General features: G+C 40.1%; 1 protein-coding gene across 2 annotated transcripts in view; it reads left to right on the top strand.

Annotated features, from left to right (window-relative positions):
- Positions 1-5,686: 5,686 nt before the first annotated feature.
- The window catches only part of LOC124259537 (acetylcholinesterase-like), a 50,023-nt gene continuing 38,842 nt past the window's right edge, over positions 5,687-16,867 (top strand). The window contains exons 1-3 of one of the 2 annotated variants that reach the window (XM_046693677.1): positions 5,687-6,006; positions 12,884-14,368; positions 16,571-16,752. In XM_046693677.1, the coding sequence (XP_046549633.1) occupies positions 12,894-14,368; positions 16,571-16,752 (1,657 nt within the window). In that variant the 5' untranslated portion in view covers positions 5,687-6,006; positions 12,884-12,893. The remainder of the gene's footprint in view (positions 6,007-12,883; positions 14,369-16,570; positions 16,753-16,867) is intronic. The other variant, XM_046693678.1, reaches the window with a different exon arrangement.

Below are 16,867 nucleotides of genomic sequence, written 5' to 3'. Positions count from 1 at the left end.
CTACGCGTTACGGTATATAAGACGCATAATTCTGAATTTGTTTCTGTTTTGTCAATTTAGCGAATCCAGAAAGATGGACACGCCGGCAGCATGTCCTCCACGATCGCCGTCGTGGATAACGGAGACCCCCGTGAGCACACCTCTGGGCTTGACGAACCCCTATAAGGCGCGGCAACGCCTTAGTTTTGGCGGGGAAGTGTCGTCAGTAATGTAAGTTAGATTTCATTTGTATCAAAATCGATTTCATACACGATATATGCGAGTATCAGTAAACCAGTGCACTGTTAACGGTACAAATTAGATTTAGCTATAATCTTCACGCATACGCGATTAATTTCTACTGCGCGTTACCGTATATAAGGCGTATAATCATGAATTTGTTTTCCTTGAATTTAGAAAATGCAGAAAGATCTCCCCCCAGAAAGATTCCCCCCAGTCTCCTTCCTGGATCGAGGAGACAGCCGTCAGTGGGAAAAGTTTGTCCCCGGACAAAGTGAGTATTCATTTATACTAATAGACGCGAAAATAAAACGGCTAACGCGACTTAGATTTATTTTTAGTTCTGAATTGTATTTGTCCTTATCTTTTTTTTCAGATGAAGCAAGATCTACGAGTCCTTATATTAATGGGCCGCGCAATCATATCAGAAATGGAGGAGCGTATCTCCACGATGTAATTTTGAATTTGAATCCTACCCCGCCTAGTATCTCAAATTATCCTTTAGATTTTAAAGTACATTATTTTATTTTACTGACAACTCCGATTAGTAATTCTAATTTTAAGTTCTCTAAAAAATAATAAATAAATAAAATAATTCCGATATTGATTTCATCATTCCATTTTTCATACAGACATATAATTTTCGGGTAGGATTCAAATTTAAAAGATTATCCATTTATTGTGCACTATTTTGTTATTGTTATTGCTATTGTTGGTTTTTATTCTAAGTTAATATGTTTTTTTTTCTGTACATCTTTAAAACTTTCGCTTTAATCTGTTCAGTTATAATTTATTGTCCATCTTTAGTGATTTATTATTGCATTTCAGCTCCATAGTTAATGCTAGCTCTTTTTGTCCATATATTTTCGTTTTAAATTGTATTTTGTTTTTAGAAAATAAATTGTTAGGGGGTTCTGTTATAAAATATGTCGACCGAGAACACGTAATCTAGGCCGCATTTTTATAAGATATTCACCTGACTCGAATAATCGACAAAACGCCGGGGAAAATAAGAAGATTTTCTCAGGATCTGGAGCGGCATTCGTGGTGTGTTTGGAGTTTACGAAGGAATTGTATTGGATTTATACTCGTGGTGAGTACTTTCAGTTTACGTTTTCATTTCGTCAAATGCTTCTCACACTCGTATGGTCATAGCGTAAAAGTCGCTGTTATCGCCGTTGAATATCGATCGCGTGCGCGCGAGTGGCGGTGTTCAAACGGCCGGGCGAGGTCGATGAAATTCTTTTGTCCGGTCACGCGTTCGGGACAGGCTAAGCCTTGAATGGAATTCTTTCGTTTCATTAGGCTCGATCGGGTCCGAGGACTGTTACTATCGGCGCCCTAATGCTCTTACCGGCAATGCGTGAACGGATTAAGAACTTATATACCCATTTTCGTACGTAATACCCGTATTGCCCGATATATTTTCAACTGTTTGCGCGTTTGAATCAGCGTAAACTCCGTCCATCTCGTTATTCATTATATTTATCGTTGTAAATTTTGTATTGTCTCGTGTACCACTGCTTGTGGTTTTCCGAAAATAGGTTTCTGTCTACGCTTATAAGGACTTGTTACTACGCGCCTAAAGGTTATAGTATAGTTTACCGGCATCGAAATAAACGCTGTTGAAACAAAAGGGGTAATGTTAAAGGCATAGGTCAATTTATGATTAGTTTTTAAATGCTTTTGTGTGGTTTTATTATGATTATTATTTTTGTATCGTCAGTTCCATTTCGCTTAATATATAAAGTAATAAATAAAATGAACGTATTTACCTCGATTTTTTAATATTTGACGTCCTGGGAACGATGTTTCGGACGTTGATGACGCTAATGACGATAGCGTGGGGACGCTATAGTCTTTTATAGCGAGCAATCGTTCCCTTTGGTAAATTATGATCGGAAACCAATCGCGGCTCGCGAATGTATCGATTTTTTTCGAGACAATGAGGACGATGATCCGACGGTGACGGTACCGCGTCTTTTCGTGACGTCACGCGGTCGAATGCCTCCGATTGGGTGAAATTGGGTGAAATTATGATCGGAAACCAATCGCTACGACGCTCTTCGGCCACGCCCCTTTCCGATCAAAGAGAGGTATATACAACATATATCATCCCAACTCAACAATACCGAGACCAGCCTATTATTTTGTGTGCCGTGTTACTGTACCCCCCTGGCCCCACTATAATGGAATCGTCTGACCTACTTATTTTCTTGGAAGTAGTTGTTGACAGCGCAACAGTTTGAAATGACGGACTAGCCAGTGTTTACATTTTGAGAAAGGTTGAAATTGGAAGCTACAGTGAAATAATACTTGCCTGACTGTCGGATCTGAACCCTGCAGAATCGAAGAATAGATCCTTTTCTGATCGACCTACGACCTGTAACTCATCAAAGACTGTTGATTTTTATGACAAGCGAGTGTCGGTCATGATTTCACGTACGTGCCTCCGCCCGCGCATGCGACTAAAGAGTGACAGTGCTGCTTTGTGTACACGCCACTAACTTTGGATTCCTTGGAACATTGTTTTGATCACTTGGGACTGGATTATGGCCAATCCTTTTTCAAATTGTACGAACATAGATCTCCAACAGTGACAGCCGTGCGGGGAAGCTAGCAGAGAGCAGATTTCTGGTGGTTCAAGTTTTGACATCTATTTTTGGACATAATGGAGAATGAGTGGCATACATTTGGTGTTTCTCCCGGCCGTTATCTTGTGAATTTCCCACTCTAAACGGAAACAAATATACCATTTACCAGGTAGGCAAATGAGTGAGTGAGTGAGTTATTATTTACGTCACGTCGGCAATATTTCAGCCATATTGTGACAGAACATATGTGACACTGAGGTAGACAAATGTTTACTGACGTTTTGCTGCAAATGTTGTATTGATAGGGATGTATTTTTACAAGGCTATCTGATTTCTAAGTTATATATTGTTTGTTTATGTTTGGGGCTGTGTATTGTAATTGAGTTTAAATATTTTTATAATAGAAGGTAATATGATAGTGAGTTTCCCTAATAATTGTGCAGGAAAAATCATATTATTGTATTTTTCGAGGTTTAATAAATGTTTTGTAAGCATTTACATCACGTCTGTTGTGTTGTTGTTAGCTATGTTGGTGGTCAAGCTGAAGTAGTGCGGCAGTGTTGTATACGTGCGCAGTGAAACGCCGTGAAATCAGACGCATTTTCAATCCAAAATTGATATCGTCTGATGTTACTGATTGACCAATAAAATTCGAGCATTTCACGTAGCCTTGGTAGAATTCATGCTAACGCATGACACTTACGACTATTTTAGCGCTAAGAGAGCTTCGAAAATCTAGGCCCTGATGCGGTTTGGTAAGAGGAAGTAATCCTCTGAGCAGACGTTAAGAGTCAAAGTGAGACTACTCTTCACACCTTAGATGTCGAATTATGTGGAGAAATTCTGGACGATAATTTCCCTCGAAGTACGTGATTTGTTTAAAATAATGGATTTTTACAGTTAGGTATAAAAAACACAAACAGTGACCAATAACACATCCCTCCATGATACATCTGATGTCGTAGGTGTTACTGACAGTAAACGTCTTATATAAGGTCAGTCAGAACGACAATATTTGATCGTAGATCGATGTTCATGATGTTGATCACTGGATGATTTTGGTCTAGACCCGGTTATTTAGATACGTCCGCCATATGTTTTTATTGTATCCCAATTGCGTAGATCGATGCTCATGATGTTGATCACTGGACTGTCTAGTCCAGATATAGCACCGCCATATACATTATCATGATGTTTTTGTTCACTTTTGTTCAGTAAAAATACATGATTATGTACAAATCATATTCCAGTGGGAAAGACAGTTAATATAATGCACTGGAGGTGATTGAATGAAATGCGAATCATAGGTAAATCCCGCACTGTAGGTTCCACGAACTTATGCTCATGGCAACAATGTCAATGAATTGGATTAACGTACGTATGTCTTTCCTTACCATTGTATATGTTTTATGACACCCCTTTTCAGTTACGTTTATATGAACATATGTTGGCATGTTTTGTTACGTCTATTGTTTGCTTGTGTATGTGTTAGATCCGTTTGATATTTCGACAGCCAAAACCGTTAACCTTCACGTTCCAAATTGTCTGTCAGTCCTGAATTGTCATGCCGAAGTGAAATAATGTGAGGTCTTTCCCTATCTCAAGTTCCCCCGCCGATGTGAAAATACATACCCTGATATGATAAAAGAAACTCTTACATGCTCAGGAAAGGTTTAAGTTTTCTTTATCTGAGCAGATATGCAAAATGTACACACTTAGTGCCTTGGGATCATTTTCCAAAAGACAACGTGAAAGTATTATATTGTGATCTTGCCAATGTGAGTGAGTGAGTGATTACTTAACGTCACATCGGCAATATTTCAGCCATATCGTTACAAGAACATAGGTGACATTGAAATGGAATAAAAACCTGTCTACGAAGGACAGTAAAACAACTAAAGGTAGTGTGGAAAATTAAAACTAATACCACTATTTGGACAATACAATATAATACCAGGCTGTAGATCGCCAACAACTGAGGGTAGATCACCATACTAGGGACCATAGGGACTTACATTACTTCTGCTACCTGCATGGTCCCTAGCTGGATTTATATCACCCCTTCAGCCGCTGGTGATTGAAGTCAAATTTAGCCAAAATCAAAATGATAAGAATACTGCAGCTGGTAATATTTAAATTCTTGCCAATCTTGTGCAAGCAGCTATAAAATTTCAACATCAATTTCAATGCACATTCCGTTGTTATGGCTCACAGTGAGAGGGTGACTTAACATTTCTAGTCAAGTCAGTGTTGCGTGCTGTATTTATAGAGATCCATGGGACACACCGAGCTTGTCTGCAGGGCGTGAAAACAGTAAATAGGACACCCCAGTTTATAAAGTCTACTTGCCGTTAAACTTTCCTTGATTCCGTACTTCCCGCCTCTGTCAAAATACCAAATTATATGCACTGTTATGACCACATTATAATTCAAAATTTCTCGTCTATTCCGTGTTGCTTGAATATGGCATGGATTGCACAATTCTCGTTTACTACCGTACAAACAGCGACGCCTTTGTATGTCGCCCTTTATATCACAAGGTTTATACATGACAATCAGAGCATGAAATATTTATTACAAAAGATCCTCGTGATATTATGGTGAGAAAACTGACAGCGCTAGTCAACAGTACATGTACTTTGATGGGCACAAACATTTATAAAGAGTAAACATGTCCTCCTAGATAACAAATGACCATTTCGTTTTTGTTGTACCTTGAGCCAACATCAACTATTGATTAAAACGTTCTTTTGTTAAGTTATGAATACTTGTTAACTGATTCTTTACGATGTATCAACATTTGAGAGCGTCTTGTATTATGAATGCTGTATAGCGTGACCCACATTCTTCAAAGTAACAATGACAAACTGTGCCAATAAAGATGAAAAGTAATCAACGGAGCCTTTTATCCTTCTCTTGAGTTAATCGTGAACGGGATATTTAAGTTTAGTTCGCACAATGCTGTTGAACTGTAAGCACAGCTGATAAAAATATGCACGTTTATTCGACTCTATGCAGCTAGGCTAGATATTTCGGATTGTGTCGAATGTTCAAGTACAAAAGGTTTGGCTACCGCCATACATATCTGAATACACAAAACGTGAAAGGTTTTCTACGAGGTCGACGGCTGAGAACACACAGGGATAGGTGTGCTCCACACATTACCCAGCTCTCCACGGTTTCATAACTCAAGGTATGATTTGTCTTTATACATGGTTGTTTTATAAGCTGAATCTAATTGAATAGGTTGTCTAAATCAGCTTCTTAAAACTAATATGTGTTGTTGAAGACGATTTCTCTATCGGATCTATCTATGAATCCCGACATCATAACACTCACATAAATGGAGGCAGTGACAATAATCCGGTGTCAGAATATAACAGTAACATTTCTAATATGATTCGCTGCTTGCATGTCATTGTATCCCATGCGTCGGTTGCTGTGTGTGGTTGCCTTGTCTAGAGTTGTTGATGTACAGACAATAATAATTTGCTAGGGTATTGCTGAGTATTGCGATCATCAATGAGCAAACTCAATCTATCGTGAGTGTTTGAACCACTTCCACTCTCCGATTTCAAGAATACTGTAAAATATCTTTCAATGTCTTTCACTGAAATATTTAATCACAATTTAGCGATTGCACACATGTTCACTCACTCATTCACTCACTTACTCACCACCCTTGAAGATCCGGCTTAAAATTGATCTTCAGTAACCCATGCATCGTAAGAGGCAAAGTAACTAACGGGATCGGGTGGTCGGGCTCGCTGACTTGGATGACACATGCCATCGTATCTCAATCTTTCGTAGATAGATGCTCATGATGTTGATCACTAGATTGTCTGGTCCAGACACGATTATTTACAGACCGCCGCCATATAGCTGGAATATTGCTGAGGGCGACGTAAAACTAAACTCATTCACTCACTCTCTTCTGGAAACCCAAAAGTCAAGAAACTCTCCGCACTGTGGCCACTTTCATAGGCCTGCTCATGGGCCTGCCCAGGGACGAACAGTGGCCCATGGGTGTGAATGTTTATGTATAATGATCCATAGTACTATAATTTATATTTTGAAGGTAGTAAATTAATGACAGTATGTTTATAAGTATCATGACAGAAACTTAAACTCATTGTGACGTAGTGCGGCTTATTTAGAGCGATATTAAAATATCTCGACCTTGGGTGAAAAAATTTGGCCTATGGGCGAGAATTTCTACTTTCACTCCAAATTCATGTGGGTTTTTTAGGTTTGGAATGAAAGTATGTTTATGTCATGACTCAAAAGTTAATCATTTAGACTTAATTCGACTAGTTTAGATCGGTATTAAAAAAATCTCGCGGTTCACTCCCAAAAGACAGACTCAATCAGTACGCTAATTAGCTGAGCCATGCCGTCCACCCCTATTTAATTAATGAGCTGATCCAGAATCGCTGCAGGGTATGCATAGTAACACCACACTCCTATCTCCTGTGCCTTTCACAAAACATATTACTAATCCTTTTACTGAACAGAAAGTTTATTCTCAATAATCACATATAGTGACACCGAGAACATACAGCATATTGATACATATTATAACATTGAACAAAGTCCAGTTTGATAAATTTGGCAACTTTAGAGTTAAGAGGTGAATAATCATTTTTCATTAGATAAATATTTTTTTCAATAGTAGGATCTTTACAGAGCTAATAAAAAATTGACACTATGCATAAGCTCACCTCAATAAGCTCATTTACATTTCCGAGGCTAGTTACATCATGTTCATGAAGCTCGGTTGTCACGGCGGCTTATCTGATTGGCTACTGTGAGAATGAGCCAGCAAACGGGGGTAATAAAATCAACGGAAACATAGATGCATCCAGGGTATAGTGATTTTTTATCGGAACGTATACCCTGGAGATTATTGAGGATGGATCAGGAGATGACTGAAAATGTAATCAGAAATATGGCTATTCCGAGATGCCGCTTTGCAATGTGTTTAACTGCAACAATCTGCAAATGATCCATAGTTCTATAATTTGGATGTGATAGGGTTTCATAGAACCACAGACAAATACTACCTTGTGATGGAAACTGTGTATCTGGCATACTGTTTCAATGATTCATTGGTTCAAAAATCAATTGAATCTATTTTACACAGAACGTGATTTTGACATGTACAAGTATTAAAAAAAGGCACTTTTCGGGAAAGAGACAGAAAATATACGATATATCACAGAAATAGGGAGGCGAGGGACGTGTTATCGTGAAACATCATGCTCTTTTTTTCAAATAACCTGCGCTCACTGGACCGAGCGACCTACCCTCTCTCATAGCAAGACTTGAATAGAGGATACAGGGGTACTTAGGCATGACTGACTGGCGGACTGTTCTATTCTCTCTCATAGCACGACTTGAATAGAGGATACATGGGTACTCGGGCATGACTGACTGGGTGACTGTGCAGTAGTGGTGGTCCGATTAATTGAAATAATCGAAGATTGGTCGTAGAGACTAAACGACCAAGCAATTGATCATAATTTCTCACAATCGAACATAAACAATTTTGGAACATTTGTTTTCATTAACAATATTTTACACATGGTTTGGTTTGTCTGTTACATTTTGTAAGCACTACAAGCTCGTTTCAAGTCATGATTGAATTTATCTTAAAGGCTCCAAGACATTTATGTTCCTAACATACTAGTCATCCTTTAAAGATGTGAAATGTTGCCAAAAAGCCCAAAAAGAACTACATGGTTTTTTTCCCTTATTTTTATGTGCATTAACAAATTATTTTCGATGATTGATCGGTTGAAATGAACCAGTCATCAATTATGAGATTTTAACCAATTCCCAACACCACTGTGCAGTCTCACCTCACGGCTAGATCGAAAATAATTTGTCATGTATGACATTAATAGATTGATATACATGAGATTGATGTAGACAACATATCATTGGGGATTGAGAGATATAGCGAAGCAGAATGGGGTGGGACGCGTTAGCCGTTGTAACCCCAGAAAACGTACTGGATTCACTCATTCACTCCCTCACTCCTCCTTCCCTCACTCAGTCCTCTCCTCCCTCCCTCCCTCCTTACTCCCTCCTCACTCAATCCTTCTCTCAATTCAGCCTGCCTCCCAACCTAAACTCAACAGGTACATTGGTAAATACCCCATTCAAAAGACAGCTCTATAGGTCAGGCCTGACTGACCACCTACAGTCATTTTGTCACTCTATAGCTTAACTCTAAAGGTCTGTCTCTATGTGCCAGATGAAAATGTGATATTTTGACAGTAAATACATTTTGCCTTCCTTTTCACGTCAGATTGCGTGCTGAGTGTATACAGCATCGAATGTGATAAGGGACGAACACAGTTGTGTCGATATGCTATCGGTGTCGCAGTATACATAGGAAAGGCTATGAAGGCAAGAGCCAGAACACGTCTGTTGTCATAGATTATTCACTGAGATATTAACACCTTTCTGTATAGAGTTTAACTATTTGAGCAGCCAATATGTATAATCCCGGTCGTACTTCAACTGTATTTTAGGTGAGGTAAAAGGTATCCTTATTTTGACTATTTGAATAGACAACTGTGTATATGACCCGTGAAGATCCGGGGTAGAATTCTTCAGCAACCCATGCTTGCCATTTCTTGACTAACGGGATTTCGTTGACACAGTAGGTCAACGATGTGTATATCACATGTACCAGACTCTTATAGACCGACGCCATTGTGTATGTCACCACACTCTCCATACCCTCTGCGATGAAGGAAAATGACCCTCTTTCTGGGTCAACATAATCTTCTGATCTGGCGTTTTACAAGTGGATAAGCCTTTACTGACAGAAAATAAAACAGACATGCATGAGAGAAAATCTATTTTTTATTGAAACCAAAGTTGTGATGCAAATTAACACATATTCTCAATGTTTTAGTTTTAAGTATACAACAAAGTGAATTCTATTCGGTAAGGTAAATGTCATGTAGTTCATTCCTGAAACCAACATCAGTTCGGAAATGTAACACCTACAGTGTCTCGGCGTCAGTCGACCGCCTCTGTGGTTTAGTGGTTGGAGCGTCCGCCCGGAGAGCGGAAAGTCGCGGGTTCGATCCCTGCCTGACGCTCGGCATTAATGGGTACAACAAGGACTGGTCGGCTCGGAGTCAGTATAATGTGTCTGAGTGGGGTATTCATGCTTCACTGCGGCATGGTATCTCAGTGGGCTAGCACTATTAAACCAGCTGAAGTCTGGGCTAGTACAAGCAGCCGCACATACACATACACATGCATTGACGTCGTCATATGAGCGAAATATTTTCAAGCACGACATTAAACCCAATTTCACCTCACCTCACCTCACCTCACCTCACCACACCTCACCTCGGCATCAGTAGTAATGAAATTGAGGTGTCATCCACAAAACACACTCACACATCCCAATTCATGTTTAAGGATGTGTATGGCTGTGGAAGTTATGTGAGTATGAGTATGACCCGTTCTTACCGCTCTGCCTTTTCCAAATACAGATCACGTACTGCTCCTCTGCATTTGGAAACCGGCAGATATACAGATGTGAATGTGAATAAGAGGGTATGTTTTCAGTGTAGTGAGAGCGTTGAGGATGAAAGAGTGTTGAGGATGTTCTGTTGTATTGCCCTATGTATGATGATTTACGTGAAAGTATATATGAAAATGTCTGTTTTGCTATCCCAACTTCTTAGATCTCTGTGATGATGATAAATTAGTTTATTTTTTTAACACCATGCATAGTTAAGTTCCAAAACCTCTTTTATATCTTACACAGACGAAAACATATTTTATACGGATATAATTTATACTGTCTATAACTATACCATTATCTATTTTTAGTGTTTATAATGCATTAATACATTGTAGTCTCCCATAACCCTAATAGGGTGGTTCATTTATATGCCATATTTTATATATGTCTTTAATCAATAGAGGATATTATATGAGCGCCCATGTCATACTATGTTTACGATACGAGTGCCTAAATGTTGGTATATCCCGAGCGACTGTGGGGGATATGCCGATATTTAGGAACGACAGAAACTGTCACTGACATAATTTTCAAACCAAAGCATTAGATTTTCAGTTATTCCTATGGATTCAAGTTTAGATAAAAACCCTACGTGCCAAGCACGATCGAATGCCTTGCTGATATCACAAAAGATGACCTTTACCCTCATCGAGAGCCTTTGATAAAACGTGATAAAGTTCGGGTAATTGGTACACTGTGGAGTCCCCGGGTTTAAATCCAGATGGGCGTTTCGATATCATATCATTATCGACAAAGAACTTGTAACATGCTTCAATATACACTTTTCAAATGCTTTAGCCAAACAATAAGACAGAACAACTGGCCTATATAATTGCTATAATCATGCACACTTCCTATCTTATGAATAGGGACAACTGCCGAATATTTTCCAATATCGGGAAATTGAGAATGTTTAAGGATAAATTAAATAGCTTTGTAACGGGTACATGAAAAGGCCATGCTAAAACTTTTAATAATTTATTGCTGATACCATGCTGGTGTCTAAAAAACAGCAAGACGTCTAATACTTCATCTTCCGTTAGAAAAAAATGTATCTAATTGGTTTTCGCTGAAAAAGGGAGGAGGTGATTCTGTATTAGGTTTGTCGATTTGGACTTGGTCTGTGAAATATTCATTGAACGCACTGAACGCAATGCCATCTGTATCTTCCAGAACAATACCGTTATGGGTGATAGGTGGGAACTGTTTACCCGAATTTCTATTTTTCTTGATATGCTCATTAAGTAAACGCCACCATGATTTCGTTCCTCTCTGGGGCAGTGGGGTATCCTAGTGGTTAAAGCGTTGGCTCGTCACGCCGAATCCCCACATGGGTACATTGTGTGAAGCCTATTTCTGGTGTCCCCCGCCGTGATGTAGCTGGAATATTGCTAAAAGCGGCGTAAAACCAAACTCAGTCAGTCAGTCAGTCGTTCCTCTCTCAGTGTTAATGATATCATCAAGCTTCAAACACTTGCACGTTTAGCTTATCGAACTTCCGAAATGACTTTTTTCTAGCGACTTTCAAACATTCCCAATAATAAGTATCGTTTTTTGCCTTTTTGCAACTTTATGTAGGCGGTTTCTTTTCCTCATTAATTTTCGCAGATATCCGTTCTTCAATATGCAATCTCGAGGTCTTATAACGACTTCTTTATTTGGAATATAGTTATTGATTATTCTAAGATTCCTAGCGGAAAAAATACATTATTAGACAATAAAGGTATAGTTTTATGACGTTATCCCGTTACTGCGCCATTCTAGTGTGCCCCCCTCGTAATCGAACCATTTTACATTACGTCACAATGTAAGCGACGTCACGATGCATGTCAGTTGTCATTGCCTCGTACGGCCTCCTACAGTAAACTACCCCGTTGCATCCCGTTTCTTGGTTTGCTTCAGGCAGCTAACATCACTGGTGCAAACATTACGTTTTATGTTATGTCGCTCTACCACCATGTACAGGTTGCTGGCGGTCTGTAGCCTATATTTATATTGGGTATTTTCCGAACAGTGCTATTAGTTTAACAATAAATGCTAGCTATAAATCTGACCGTGATGCTCTAGTCTAGTATAATTAGTCCACTTATATCCCATGATACTTATAAACATACTTTCATTCATAAACAACCTCCTAAACATGAAACAATACATTAAATTGGAGCAAAAGTAGAATATGTCGCCCATGTGCGAAAACAGTTTGGCCCATGGGCGAGATATTTCAATACTGCTCTAAATTAGCTGAATCAAGTCACAGAGTTGCATTTTCTGTCACGATCATTTACAACCTCCAAAACATGAATTCTGAGTCCATGATGTAGTTTAAGATTTTAGTTATAGTTTTTACCATGTTTTCAACACAACTGCATGTTGATTTTTTTCAGTTGGTTTTGATAGGAAGTGGCCACAGTTCAGGGAGTTTCTGGACTTTGGTGTTAAAGTGTTAACAAAATTGGGTGTTAAACTCACTCACTCACTCACTGACTCATACAATACTATTTTATTCATTTCACAGACAAACCACGATGCAGATACTGCTGTACACCCTGGTCTCCTTCCTCCTCTCAATAACACAGCTAGCTTCTGGACAGGAAGTTGACACCACGCATGGCAAAGTTGTTGGTCTCAGATCTACTGTCCTTGGCAAGACCATCCACACGTATTACGGTATTCCGTATGCCAGACCACCCATAGGTGATCTCAGGTTCAAGTACCCACAACCAATGGATTCTTGGAGCCCGGAAGTCAAGGAAGCACGTTCAATGAAACCATCTTGCCTTCAAACAGTTCAACCTTCACCTGGAATGCCCTGGAGAGCAGTTCCGTCCAACTTCAGTGAAGATTGTCTCTACATCAATGTATGGGCACCAGCTAATGTCACAACTAGTAGGAAACTTACAACCATGGTCTGGATCTTTGGCGGGGGATATCAGAGCGGATCTATGAACACGCCTTTGTATCATGGTCAGTATCTTGCTGCTGAAAACAACGTCATCGTAATGTCCATGAACTATCGTTTAGGAGCTCTTGGATTTCTATATCTTGGACCTGACACGTTTCCTGGTAACCAAGGTCTCATGGATCAGGCTCTTGCTCTGCAGTGGATTCAGAACAATGTTGGAAGATTCGGTGGAGATGCAAGCATGATCACCTTATTTGGAGAAAGTGCAGGTGCAGCCTCGGTTGGTCTCCATTTGTTATCGCCCATATCACGCAACTTCTTCACGCGTGCCATTCTTCAAAGTGGTGCCCCAGATGCACCGTGGGGATTTACTACAGCACCAAAGGCTATGGGCAGCACTAGAAGACTTGCAGAGCTGTCGAACTGTAGTGCATATTCCCATGCTGACATTTTCCAATGCATCCGAGTTCTACCACCAGAAACGGTAATACAAACTCAAGCACTCGTTCCTATTGATGGTTCTGCACAATTCAGTCCAGTCGTGGATGGTCATTTCTTACCCGATTCTCCAGCATCACTCATTGAAAAAGGACAAATGAAGCAAGTGGAAATCCTTCTGGGGGTGAACAAAAATGAAGGCGTCGGAATGCTCATGGGGATTTTGCCTACAATATTTACTCCATTTACAGATCAACTTAATGTCAACAGAACACAATTCCTAACGACTGTAAAAGCCCTAACCAGTGTGCAGCCGTCTGCCATTTTCAAAGCTATTTCCGCTCAGTATGCTGATATCTACGTCCCTTCTTTACATCCAAACTACCTGGACAGTGCTGACGGCGTCCTAGGAGACAATTTCTTTAAGTGTCCAGCTACCAAACTAGCTGCTTCACATTCTGCAAATAACAATGTTTACTTGTATTCCTTTGAGTATAGGATCCCATCGTTGCCACTACCACAATGGATGGGAGTTGCTCATACGTTCGAGATAGAATCGGTGTTTGGACATCCTCTCGGGGATGCGTTTACTTCGACAGATGTGGATAAGTCAATAAGTCGGAGCATGATGACTTACTGGACGAATTTTGCTAAAACTGGGTAAGTACTTTTTATTGTAGATATGAGAGGAACCGTGGTGTATATTCGACAGTGAATGAACAGGTGTGCCTGTTAGTTGTTTATCATGTTGTATATTTGACAGTGATATAACAAAATATTTGCAATCTTATGCTGCTTGGCTGCTTGGGTAACATGACTTGTGACATAAAGGTGAGGTGAGGTGAAATTGGGTTTAACGTCGTTCTTGAGAATATTTCGCTCATATGACGACGTGCATGCGTGTGTATGTGTATTTGCGGCTGCTTGTACTAACCCAGACTTAAGCTGGTTTTATAGCGCTAGCTCACTGAGATACCATGCCGCAGTGAAGCATGAATACCCCACTCAGACACATTATACTGACTCCGAGCCGACCAGTCCTTGTTGTACCATTAATGTTAAGCGCCAGGCAGGGACCAACAAGTACCATATTTTAACGTCTTTTGGTATGACGCGATCGGGGATCGAACCCGCAACCTTCCGCTCTCCGTGCGGACGCTCTAACCACTACACCACGGAGGTGGCAGTGACATAAAGACGGGAGATAATCTGGGCTGCTTGGTTAACATGACTAGTGACATAAAGACGGGAGATACACTGGGCTGCTTGGTTAACATGACTAGTGACATAAAGACGGGAGATAAACTGGGCTGCTTGGTTAACATGACTAGTGACATAAAGACGGGAGATAAACTGGGCGACGGGAGATAAACTGGGCTGCTTGGTTAACATGACTAGTGACATAAAGACGGGAGATAAACTGGGCTGCTTGGTTACCATGACTAGTGACATAAAGACGGGAGATAAACTGGGCTGCTTGGTTAACATGACTAGTGACATAAAGACGGGAGATAAACTGGGCTGCTTGGTTAACATGACTAGTGACATAAGGCACGGAGATAAACTGGGCTGCTTGGTTAACATGACTAGTGACATAAAGACGGGAGATACACTGGGCTGCTTTGTTAACATGACTAGTGACATAAAGACGGGAGATAAACTGGGCGACGGGAGATAAACTGGGCTGCTTGGTTTACATGACTAGTGACATAAAGACGGGAGATAAACTGGGCTGCTTGGTTAACATGACTAGTGACATAAAGACGGGAGATAAACTGGGCTGCTTGGTTAACATGACTAGTGACATAAAGACGGGAGATAAACTGGGCTGCTTGGTTAACATGACTAGTGATATAGAGACGGGAGATAAACTGGGCCGCTTGGTTACCATGACTAGTGACATAAAGACGGGAATGAACCAGAACAGAAGTTAGAATGAATCGTTATTTGTGAGAGCTCTTAGTAGGCGGCCTTATCCACTGTCTTGATCCGAGTATCCATTGGGTATTCAAGTTAAACGTCTGCATGTTGTCGCTGTGGGGTAGCACTTTCGAAAATAGCAAGCGCTTCCTTCGCCAGGAAGTCCCGGTGTCCTCATTTATTTTCATTCATAAGACTTTCACAGTTTGTTTGCCTTTATATTAAATGAAATCTGATTCTGAGAATAACTGGGTATTTGCACTGACTTCACATATTTCCAAGGGTGTGTGGTTACCTCCCTGGGAAACAATTGGCCAAACATCTAGATCTAGGAACATAAGCAAGTAGAATGTCTGTCCACTATGGCGATATTCCAACATGTGCTGAAATATCTCTAACTAACCAAACTGATCTCCAAATAGGTACAATGTGTGAAGTCCATTTGTGGTGTCCCCCGCCATGATATTGCAGTAATAATGCGAAAACGGCGAAAACCCATACTCACTCACTCACTCACTATAGAAGTTAACCACGTTAATATCGTTTTCTATCGAATCTCTGTAACACCCATTCCGTGTGAAATATGCGAGGTGGGTGTTACGAACAGAAAACATCCATATCAAGAAAGAGAGAGAGAGATATCGAGAGAGAGAGTTCTATATAGTAAAGGACCACATGCCCAGTGTACATCAGGTGTACAGAATATAAAGTTCATATACATCACGCCAGTAACAACCATCGTGTATAGATCCATGTCAGCTTAGTACCTTTTCTCTGATTGGTCAATTTCATTTTGTGGTGTAATGAGAAATCCATATGTTGTGTGTTTTCTATATAAAGATGGATATTAGTAATTGCTAAATGTTTTGTAAGGATAACTTACTAATTGCACAAGCAAGTGGAGAAGTGTTATGTTGAAAGGTAGTCTAATCATTTTCACAGAAACCCCAACCTTCCGAAAACACCAAACTACCAATGGCCTACGTACAACTGGATGGATGAACGTTTCCTTGTCTTCTCCTCGTCCGGACTGTCCACAGAGCAGGGCATGAGAAAGCAGCAGTGTGTGTTTTGGAACACTCTCATGCCGTTGATTCAAAAGACCCAAGACACATCTACAGGCAGTAAGTTTCATTTCTTCTTTTGCATATGTATGTGTCGTAGAATTAGGATGACCTTGATGTAGTCAGGCGTCTCAACGACCGAACTCCATCGGACATTCGGAAATCGGGGCTTTGA

Source organism: Haliotis rubra, unplaced genomic scaffold, assembly GCF_003918875.1.
Source record: "Haliotis rubra isolate DU_JTF1 unplaced genomic scaffold, ASM391887v1 Scf727, whole genome shotgun sequence".
Lineage (NCBI taxonomy): Eukaryota > Metazoa > Mollusca > Gastropoda > Lepetellida > Haliotidae > Haliotis > Haliotis rubra.
This window is presented reverse-complemented; position numbering and strand designations above follow the sequence as displayed.